Below are 11,823 nucleotides of genomic sequence, written 5' to 3' on the forward strand. Positions count from 1 at the left end.
TTAGAGATTCTCCCTCTCCATTTTTATCTGGGAATCAGCCAGCAATCTTCTGGGGGAAAACTTGCTCCAAGATGTTTAGCAAGGGTAACTTGGTTAGCTATGCCCCTTTAAGAATGTATGCCATTAGGTTCTTACAGGAGAGCAGGCAAGAATTGCAGTAAATCTTCCTAAATGCTCTCAATGGGCCCTTCTCTGAGAACAGAGACTGTCTTCCATAGAGATGGCTGCAATCCAAAAAGAAGTGGTGAGGTTGCCAAATGGGAGGGCTTTGGGGGGATGAGTGAAAAAGGTGGAGGGATTAAGAATACAACTTGCCAGTTATATCAAGTCATGGGGATGTAAAGTACAGCATAGAGAATATAGTCAATATTGTAATAACTATGTACGGTGTCAGATGGGTACTAGATTTATCGGAGGGATCACTTCGTAAGTTGTATAAACGTCTAATCACTATGTTGTATACCTGAAACTAATATAATATGCATGTCAACTGGAATTGAAAAAATTTTTAAATTAAAAAAAAAAGTGGAGAGTGAAGACATCAGCGAGAAAGGGGAAAGAACAGGGAGCTGAGAGGTTGGATGCATGTGAAGGCCCTGGAAAGTCAGTACCAGACAGGGCTCTGGATGGAAAGCCTCAGAAGTTAGTCATGGCTGATTAATAAACTGGAGACTCACAGGGTAGATTTGGGAAAAGAGACTAACAGAACATTGGAAAATGTGTAGGAACTGAGAGGCCATCATAGCTGAGCAGCTGGGACAATCTGCCAGGATGCTGTTATCACCATTACTATGTGATACTCACGAACTAGCAATAATCCTGGCATCCTTGAGAGCCAAGGTTCTAGAGAAGAGGATCTATCGACTGAAACCAAGTCAGGCCTGTACCCTATTATCACGGGCAGGGAGAATTATTTGGTTTCCTTTAGCTTCCTTTGTGGAATATGGGGCACTGTTTCTCACCAAGGCATGCATAATGGGGTGGTGGTGGTGGGGGATTGTCCTACTAAATGGGAAGGGAGTTGGGTGCTGGGCAGTTAAAAATAGGACAGAGGGGCAAGGTTAAAAACACATTAAAAACATTCAGGGAATTGTTAACTGGGCTCAGAGATTTTTTGAAAGGCAATTTTTGTAATGTTTCTGCTGATTCATATATAAGATCAGCCAAACAGATTCAAAATTCTTCCTTAGGTACTTTGGGAATACTTAAAAATCCATTTCAGATTTCTATGAATGTTCAGCAGAAATCATCAAGGGAACCCATAATCTAATTCTACAGATGACAGAAGATGTAACAAGATTGAGTACACAGAGACAGGGTATGGGCAAGATAAGAAGCAGTTGGATTAGGAAAATGACTTTAGATGTAATAAAATATTGGTGTGATTAGGGCCATAGTTGAGGGAAGAAGAAATAAAGCTCGATGATACTAGAGGGAGATTTAGGGCCAGAAATGATCTAAATGACCAAGTATTAAGGATGATAATTTATTTGGGGGAAAAGAGCCAGAATGAATGAATATTGCCCCCACTTCTTCTTTAGAATACAAATCCAGAACATGTGTTTGACAAGTATAAGGGTTGCCTAAGCAAGAATGTCTTTATAAGGGAGAGAGGGGGACTGTCTGGTGTGACCAATTAGGGACTTCCAATCCATCACTCCTAATATAGTTTACTCTCAATACCTATTACAGTCTGAACACTGCTCACTAACTGAATTTGTAATGCCCAGGCAGTCGCTGTGGCACAGAAAATAGATATGATTTATTTATAATCTCTGACTGCATCGCAGGTGACATTCTGCGTATTTATTTTTGTCAGGACTGACTCTATATTAATTAAATGGCACAAGACCATATAGCATGGGGCAGTGTCCTCATTTACAGGATTGAAAATGACTGTTCCCTGGCCCAAACCCTGAATATTCTCTGGGCCTGGCTCTGAAGTTTAAAGTTCACCTTTTTAGGACAATGATTTAAATATCTCCACTCAACTGCTCTTCGGTCTTTCCACAAATCAACCAGTGGGAGGCAGCTGGCAGCAGGCAATGGGCTTTGAGCTATATTGCATAAGGTGGTACAGAAGCCAGAGCATAACTCTTCAATAAAAATGAGGAAGTAAGAGAAATTACTAGTTTGGCTTCAAATTCAACACTTGCTAGCTACACTTGATTTACCAACTTTTTAATAACTATGGCCAATATTTTATCTCGACTCCATCTCAACTTGCTATCCAACTTATTTTTGGACTTTTCCCTTTCCACCTATAATTGCCAAATCATTATAAAACGAAACCTGGTATTCACTTAAGAAAACATGAGATGGCACATCTCATGTAAAAATAAATTATCTGATACTTGAAAGATAAATTAATAATGACTCGGAGTATCTGAGTGTTAATCCTTCTTGAAGAGCATGAATAAATGAGGGTTCACTGACTTTCAGAAAGCTGCTTTTCATTGAATTTGAAATATTCAATTGGAAACATAGTTGTGAAAGTTTTAGTAAATATTTTGGATATGTAAAATAATAACCTTATATATTTTTGACACTTTGATCACCACATTAACATAGCATTAATTTATGCATAATAATCAGTATGTAATGCTTCTGTTGACTTTTTGTGTAGCTGTGCATTTTTTGTTTTTTTAAATCCAAGATTAAATAATAAATTTAATTAAGTCAACTTGAGACACTTACTGATAGTACAGCTAACTCTATTTTTATATATCTCTACTTATTTTTTTCTCAAGATTGAGAAAAAAGAAAAAGAAAGAAAAGAAAAAAAAGATATATTTTTGTCATTATCAAAGAGGTCTAGACTGTGGAATTAACACTTGTATCTGTTATGCTGCTGTTCTCCTAGGTTCTTGTTGGAGGTGATGGTTCAGAAACTCAAACTTTCTTTTTTTGGACATCACTTCTCCTTGAGGTTGTGATTTGATTGCTTCAAGTGATAACTCACATAGTACATAACACGATGTATTCAAAGCCAAATTAAAGCCAAGATGTAATAGCTATTTCAAGATTTTGCTTTTCATTTGACAATTTCTACCTCCTTTTTACCATCTTAGAAGCACCACCATAAGACATAGCCTCCATGACCCAGAGAAATGACAGCCTCTGTTCTCCACCTTGTATCAGTGAAACCAAAGGAACTCATAATTTCAAGAAAGAACAAATACAAACATGCCAGAGAGAGGTCAGAACAGTATATCTATCTTGGAGCTGATGTCCCTCAGTGTCCAGGTTGATTCTGATACTCTACATCTAACCGTTCCAGTTGCTCCTCATCAAAGTCAACAGGTATATTCTGAGGTCACAGTATGTATAAAGCATTTTACCTAGTTCTTAGAGATAATGTAAAAAGTGTAGGATATATAGGTAACAAGAATAATTATGGGTATATGTAAATGCATGGATTGACATATATATACATATTTCCTAGCTCTAATAATTGAGATAACCTACATTCAGGTGTACTCCAATAACAATAAATACACAACCAGATCTTGGTTTCTAAATACTATTCTCCAATTAAAGGAAATAGGGACCTCGGGAAGATGACTGATTCTAGGGAAAATGAAAGATGAGCCCAGAGCATTCTGCAGTGTCAGAAAGTAAGGAAGAGCTAAAAAAAAAAAAAAAAAAAAAAAAGGAATATGTCAAAGGAACTCAGAAGGCAATCTCCCAATGTAGAAAGCCAAAATAATTTGAGCAAAGGAATAAACAAAAAAGGTTTGATCATAATCCAAAGTATAAAATAAATATGAGTTTGCATTGATGTAAATAAATGATTGAATAAATAAAGGGAGAAAAGAGACAAATCTTCCTTTCAAAAGAATTCCAAATAATATATGTAGACATTCTTCTTCCAGAAGGTAAAGTTTAACCTCCCCATTTCTCACCCCAGAGTGTGTGCTGAACTTAGTGACTTGTTTCCAAAAAACAGTGTATAGAAAGGAGAGAAAGACAATAAGAAAACTGGGCAAACACTACTTTGGCCAGGTGATTAAGGTTAACATCAGTAATAAGTTATATTGGTAGCATATAACAACTGATACCATGTGACAAGGACACTTGACTTGTGTGGTGTTCTTCCCCAAAATGCATAACCCCAATATAAACATGAGAAAGAACATCTGAAAAATCCCAATTGGAGGACATTCTACAAAATACTTCAACAGCCCTTCTCAAAACTGTCAAGGTCATGAGGAACAAGGAAAGACTGAAACACTGTCATAGACCATAGGTGACTAGGGAGACATGATGACTAAAGGTAACGTGGTATCCTGGATGGGATCCCGGAATAGAAGGTCATTAGCGATAATGCTAGTGAAATCCAAGTGAAGTATGAAATGTGGTAAATAGTAATTGCCAATGTTAATCTCCTAATTTTGACAAATGCTCCAGGGGCACATAAAATGTTAACATTAGAGGAAACTGGATAAAGAGTATATGGGAACTCTCTGGAGTATCTTTTTTAACTTTCCTGTAAATATAAAATTCCAAACTTTAAAAGTTTATTTAAAGGGTGGGGAGAGAGGGAGGGAGAGAGGAGGAGCGGGAGGAGAGGAGGAGAAAGAAGAAACAACACAGTCTCCAACATGGGGGGCGGGAAGGGGGCTTACGTAGACAAAGACTCAAAGTCTTCACACATAAGAAAATTAATTATTGGTGCATGACTGCTGTCAAAATAAACTGAGACAATATAAGTTCAAAGAAAGTATAGATGCATATGATCTGATAGCAAAGACCACATGAACTAATCAGGACTCGATCTTAGTGTTCAAGGATTTGGATCCATTTAGAGTGTTCCAGGCAGAGGAATAGCCCATGAAAGTCTTAAAAGCTATCAGCACTGAGAATAAGGTGTCAGAACACAGACAGAACCAGCTTCATTGAAATGGAGTATTCAGGTTGGAGCAGGGCTGGCAATGTAATCCGAGGCCCCAGTACAAAATGAACATGTAGGGCTCCTTGGTCAAAAAGCAGAAAATGTTTTTTTCTTATGCATGTCTCCCTCTTTCTCTCCCTCTCTCCATGTCATGGTGTTTTTTTTTTAAATTTGCTATTTAATGTCTGCTTCCTTGAACATGGAGATATTTGCTGAGTGAGTGCAGGCCCCCACAGACACTGGCAGTCTCACGTTGAGATCTCATCATTCCCCACATGTGTATGGTGGTGGGGGATGGGAGGATCCTTCTGAGCACAGCATCCTGTGTGACTGCACTGGTAGCCTGGGAAGCCACCCCAGGTTGGGGGTCATGGAAGAGTAATCGGGATAGGAAGGGGCTTAGCCTTTGGAGGGTCCTGAAGGCTGAGTTTTCATCTATAACTGTGGACAGAGGCCAGAGGTGCCTGAGGAGACACAATGAAGTTGAATTTTAGGGATCAATCTGATGGAAAGTGCATAGTGGATTTGATAGGAGACCGTTGGCAGTTTTATCAGTTAGGAATTCAACAGTCAACGTTGAGAAGAAAAGGGAGGAAGAGAGCATAACATAACACTTTGCTGTCCTTGAGGCAAACTATTAGACAGTGTTAACAGTTCTAATTCAGAACAGATGTAGCGACACAAACACCATATTCTAATGTTCATTTCTAGTTATTGGATTTATCTAAAAAGACCTTTTATCTTAGAGACACAGACGTTGACAACATAGCATTTTCTTTTTAGGAGCCCCTTTTATATAATTAGAAACGAGCTTAACAGATGTTCCATATGGACTGTGATTGTGGCTGCCATATATTTTACTGCAAAAGCATTTAAAATCTGTTTCCAGTTTTTCCTCCAGGAAGTTCTCAAACTGGTGTGAACTCTCTCTTCCCAGGTACCTCCAGATCATCAGTTACTCGATGTAAACCAGGAGCCAACTGCCCCAGTTCACACAGTGGCATCAGTAGACAGCTGTCCCCTCTTTCTGTCACCGAAGACTCTTCTGCTCCTATTCTTGAACTTCAGAGCCGAGGATCCTCTGGAGTTTGTGGGCATAGAGTCGAGAGACAGAACAGATCAGGTATGCTGGTGACCTCCTCTTAAATAACAGTGTGTCCAGGTAACCTTCTAACCGACCATGAAAGATTTCACCATTGGTACAGAACACAGAAATGGTACATGAACTCTTAGGAGTGGTGTGAGGAAGATTTATCAAGTGGAGGGAGAAGGAAGAAGGGAAATGTATAGATACAGATGGTCCCCAACTAACGATGGTCCGACTTAGGATTTTTTGATTCACAATGGTGTGAAAGCAATGCATATTCAGTGGAAACCATACTTTAAATTTTGATCTTTTCCTGGGCAAGTGATATGCTATACGATACTCTCCCGTGATGCTGGACTGTGACAGCCACCATGGCTCCCATTCAGACCTGCGATCAAAAGGGTAAACAACAGGTGCTCTGCAGGAGTCCCCAATCCCTGGGGCAGCCTGGCAGTTGACTGGTGCTGTTAGGAACCAGGCCGCACAGCAGGAGGTGAACGGCAAGCGAGCCAGCAAAGCTTCATCTGTATTTGCAGCAACTCCCCAGCACTAGCGTCACTACCTCAGCTCCACCTCAGATCATCAGGCATTAGATTCTCATAGGAGCACCGGTCCCTTGTGCCAAAAAGGTTGGGGACCCCCGCCTACAGTGTAATATTAAGTGCATATTAGACTTACACTATTTTCAACTCACAATGGGTTTATCAGGATATAAACCGATCATAAATCAAGAAGCATATTTGTATAATCTATCGGTGGTATATAGTATAGCTCGGAAACTGAATACCAAAACCTATCGTTGAAGGGCTTAACACATGGTTAAACAATGACATCTAATGGCATTTATAAGGTAACTGGTTGTCTCATCTTTAAAGGGTCAAAAGCCAGCATCTTTTATCTCAGCCCTGAGGTTCAGAAATAACACACTTGTGCCTATACAGAGAAGAATAAAAATTCCAGGAAAGTCACAGATCCTGCTCTTGTCCTTATCAGACTGCCAGTCCTTGGAGCTCTTCTAGTTTTCCCAATTTCACACCTCCTTCTGGACTCTCCTTGCCTCCCTAATTAGCATTTCCTGATCAGTCAAGATCTTATCCTTTCCTCTTATCTGCCTGACCATTCACCAACTCCATTACTTGGATTACTGGAATTGCTAGATAAATTTCATAACTATGTCCATGAGTTTCTCATTAAATCTGTCATTTTTAAAGACAGCTGGGTCCAGTAGCCTGCTGCCCAATTCTTGATGGTGGACATCTTATCACCTTCCCCAGAGAATGCTCTCAAGCGCCCAGTCCATACTTCCTTCCTCTCATTAAGTGATCGCACTTCTACCTTCCCCCAAAGAACAAAAGAAATGTATGCTAACAGATGGTTTCTTCTCCTCCTCAAAATGTCTCTGTTCTTTTGTTTGCCAACTGCCATCATTGCGGGACCACCTTTGAGTCGTGTGTTTTCTAACGTTTCTGATGTTAACTCCTTCTCCTGTATCCATGATCACCTCCTTTCTTCTCTTCTACCTGCATTTTCAATCTCTCCTCTGATTTGTTTCCTCAGCTTGGCCAGAGACATATTAAAATCTCTTGCATTCTTAAAGACAATAACAGCAGCAAAAACAGCAAAATACTCCATCCAAAAAAGCAAGCAGTAAGAAAAAAAAGAGAGAGAAATGGCAACGATGGGGATGCAGTTAGAGATGGAGGTAAACAAAGCTAGAGAGGAGATGTGAAAGCTTCTTCTAGGGTCTTACTAATTTGAGAAGAGGTTTTTTTATATGAGAAAAGATATTTTTCAAAAATTAACAATATCTTTAAATGATATGAACCCCAAGGCTAAAATTCTTTTTAAAAACTAAAGAAAATGACATCTTAAACCTTCAGAAAGTTTTAATTGGCTTTTATAAGTTGCAGTAATATTCCTATTATCCCAGTTATCTGCAGAACAGAATGTTTCAGTTAATTAAATAAGCTGGTTAATAAAGACCTGCCCTATCTATCATATAGAGATTACAGATTTCAAAGACTATATCATTAAAGATCACATGGGACATAATTTACTCTTTCTGTGATGATTCAGAAGGCACTTGGATGTTCCAGGGCACTAAAGAAAAAGGAGAAAAAGAGGATATTCTTAAAAGCAGCTCACTCGGCTTTCATGAATGTTATGGTACTTCACCCAGGATTTTTAAAACAAATCCTATGAGATAATTATTATCACTGTTTGACAGATAAAGAAGCTAAGACTGGACTTAAACATGTACTCAGTGCTATACCACAGCAGGGCTAGGACTTAACAGGCATGGGTCCAAATTCCAGTAGCCTCTCCCACCAATTTGTATGACTCCAATCAAAGTTCATAGAAATGGATACCGTTCCTGGTAAATTAATTTTAATAATGTACACAAAACTATAAACCTAAGCAATACTGTAAAAATCATGTTTAAAATAGAAAAATAAAAGAGCTCTGGAGACCTAATCTCTCTGTGGTATCTATAGATGGTAAAATTAAAGAATTGGCAACGATTAAATCTAGTTAGCAAAAGAAGAATGGGCTGATGCTATGGGAGGATTTAGGTGACTATTGATGTCACCAAAAGTACTACCATGGTGTGATGGTAGCACAGAAGCAATCTGCAAAGAAGGTGACAGTGAAGGCAGATATCAGCACAAAGGGATACTTAAAATCTTTGCAGAATCATTTCTTCTTTATGAGATAGTCCCCGAGAATAATGTGATCCGAAGCGAAGTAGAGTACAACTTTCTCTGAAGTGTCACTTCTCTTAAACTCATGAAAGACTGCTATTCCCACCAGGAAATGGAACTTTTTCTTCAAACCATTTCTGAAACTTCCAGTGATTGAACAGAGCACTCAAATCTGAATCCTAGACACAATGAGTATTCAGAATAAAGGGCTTGGACCCTGAGGTCATACTGACTTGCGTTCAACCTTAGGCAACCCTAAAGCAAGTCTCAGTTTTTTCACCTATAAAATGGGAATAATACTTAATTGGGTAGGCTCCTGTTCTTTTCCTAAGCTCCCAAAATGAGAGTCTCTTATTCTACCCTCTTATTCATTTTAGGTTTTTCCCCTCTACTCTCTGCATAAACCACATGATCATAGAGGGAATTTGCAGAACTGTTTTCAAGAGCAGGTATTGCCTGTACACAGGCAGGGGAGCTGGCCAACCCATACTTCCAGACTCATCTCAATGTCACGCATCATGGATTTTCCCCCTGATTATTTCCCATCCCACCCCTTAACAAGTGCTTCTCTTCTGCCTCTATATGGCCTTGTATCTGCCATAGGCAGCTCTTATCACACTGTATTGGATGTGTTTTCTGACTTTCTACTAGGCCATGAACTCATGTCTTTCATCTTTGAACCCCTGGGACCCAACTAGCTACCTAGCTCCTGGTAGTCACCACATGATTTGGTTGAATGAATGAATAGAAGAATACCAGTCTTCATCTTCTGGAGGCCTAGGCCCTGAGAATTCAACACTGTTTGTAAACTTTGGAAGTTATATAGTAATTGCTGTGTTCATCCTTACTTGGTTCATATTCCCCAATGAAGAATTCACTTTCCCGAATAATTATCAGAAAATCTTAGCTGGGGAAAAGTTTTTACTTCAATGGGGCAGTCACGCCTGGCTCATTAAGCAGGAGGAACACATTCAGCGGGAGAGCCAGCAGGTTCTGGAGAGGTAAAGTAAGAAACCCATCTACTACCACTTGCAATCGGCCGATGGCACCACTTTCTTCACCACCCACCCCTCACCCCAAGATAAACCTTGTGCTTAAGGAAGATGCCTGAAGACACAGAAGAGAATCTTGCAGACAATTCTGCCTCTCTTCCACCAAGATTCTACCACCTGAGATCTCGGGGAGCACAGGGACTCAGGGTGTCCTCTGCTCCCGTTTAACTTCTTGACAGGTACATAAATTTGGTGTGTTGAACTTGTTTTTCTACCAGGAGAGAAGGCCTTTATGATTGTCATTTTTAGAGAGCTTTGACTATTTTAGTATGAAAAAAAATGCTACTAATATTTTTAGTAAATGTAAAAATACAAAGTAGAACTCATTGTGCTCCCAGAACTACATTAAATGGTAATTTGTCCTGAGGTGGGAAATGACTTTGCGTAGTCAGGACTGCTCTGTTCTTGGGACATATTGCTTTCAATTTAAAAGTCATCTTTGCTGCAGTTGAAAAAATCAGTGGAATAGAACAACAAGTACTTGTTTCTCACTTTTCATGTCAGCAGATACAAGGCTGCTTTGGTTGGGTTCTGCTCATTCTTCTGCATAGACTGAAAGAGCAGTTCTCATTTGAGAATTTCCATTCTAGTGACAAAGGTAGAGAAAGAAAGCTGGTGAGACCTTGTGGTGCCTCTTCAATCTCTGCTGGAAAGTGGCATACTCACATCTGCTCACATTTGATTAGACAAAGCCGGTCATGTGGCCAAGGCCAAAGTCTTTGGGGCTGAAATGTGTAATGCTCTTACAAAGAAGTGGCTAAAGTATACTGGAGAACAGCACAGCATCCGCCAAGTTCATGAACATCATCATTGCTTGGTTGGAGGTCCAGATACTACCATACCTTACAGAGCAGCGATTCTGCGGAGATAATGAGCCAGAGTTATCAGTCTCTTCAATAGAAGATAGAAAAGAAAACCACTGGTGATTCTGCTGTCTGCCTCTTTGATTGTTGTTTTATAACCTGATTCCTTGTATTTCTTTCCTGTTTTCAGGGGATGATGGAACACAGACGCATCCTGAGAACAGCAGCCAAGAAAACAGAATCAAGGCTCGCTGCCTGTCCTGCACATCTATGGTTCTGAAGGCTGTCTGGGGACTCTTGATCATCTTATCAGTGTCATCATCTTGGGTTGGAACCACACAGATTGTAAAAATTACTTATAAGAACTTCTACTGTCCATTTTTCATGACTTGGTTTTCAACAAACTGGAACATTATGTTTTTCCCAGTCTATTATTCTGGTCATCTGGCCACAGCTCAAGAAAAGCAATCTCCAATGAAAAAATTCAGGTATGTTTTATGTTAAATGACCAATAGGAGATGTTTTAAAATAATTCCATGCAAATATGCATGATCTCATCTCTTTGGAACACCAGCCAAGTTGACTGGGAGAGTGTGGAGAGACAGGATCTAGGGTTGGTAATGAACGCATGAACACTAGGACACAGAATCATTCCCCCTAAAAAAAAAAAAAAAAATCACTGAGGGTTTACAGCGTGCCAGGCACTGTGCTGGTGTTTTTGTATATCTTACTTTATTTACTCAGCATTGGTGGTAATATCCACCTTCTACAGGGGTGTTATTATCCTCATTTTAACACAAGTGGAAACAAGTTTAGAAAGGTTAAATGACTTGCCCGAGGTCACACGCTTATAAATAATGGAACCCAGATTTCAATTCAGATCTATTTATTTCTGAAAGTCATGTTTTAAAAGAACACCCAGTGTCTCAAGCCAAGGGAAAAAAAAAACTGTATTAATAAAATTAATTGTTACAAAAACATCTACTTAATGTTCTGGACACTGTGGTCCCTAAGCAGATTTAATGACCTGATTTCATGCAAAGGGAAGTTTGGCCCTGGAATAATTTGAAAGATGCCATTCTTTGTTGCCTAGGAGCACACGGAGATTTGCCTGTTGGTTTGCCAGCCAGGAACCTAGTAGTACCATGGTTCTAGTGGTTGCTCTGTGCTAAACCTGGCTTCCGCAGCCCCATCTTCAAGAGCTCTGGAAGCTGGCAAGGCCGATGTCATCCAGCCCTGCATAGCACTCAAGGAAGGTAAAAGCAGCATTGAATCAAAGTACCTT

At 39.6% G+C, this 11,823-nt stretch overlaps 1 protein-coding gene across 1 annotated transcript in view; it reads left to right on the forward strand.

The window, feature by feature from the left end:
- Window positions 1-11,823, forward strand: part of SLC35F4 (solute carrier family 35 member F4) — a 175,321-nt gene that overhangs the window by 143,764 nt on the left and 19,734 nt on the right. The window contains exons 2-3 of the mRNA XM_011385042.2: window positions 5,832-6,017; window positions 10,729-11,026. Of these exons, the coding sequence (XP_011383344.1) occupies window positions 5,832-6,017; window positions 10,729-11,026 (484 nt within the window). The remainder of the gene's footprint in view (window positions 1-5,831; window positions 6,018-10,728; window positions 11,027-11,823) is intronic.

This window comes from Pteropus vampyrus, unplaced genomic scaffold (assembly GCF_000151845.1).
Source record: "Pteropus vampyrus isolate Shadow unplaced genomic scaffold, Pvam_2.0 Scaffold15, whole genome shotgun sequence".
NCBI classification, from domain to species: domain Eukaryota; kingdom Metazoa; phylum Chordata; class Mammalia; order Chiroptera; family Pteropodidae; genus Pteropus; species Pteropus vampyrus.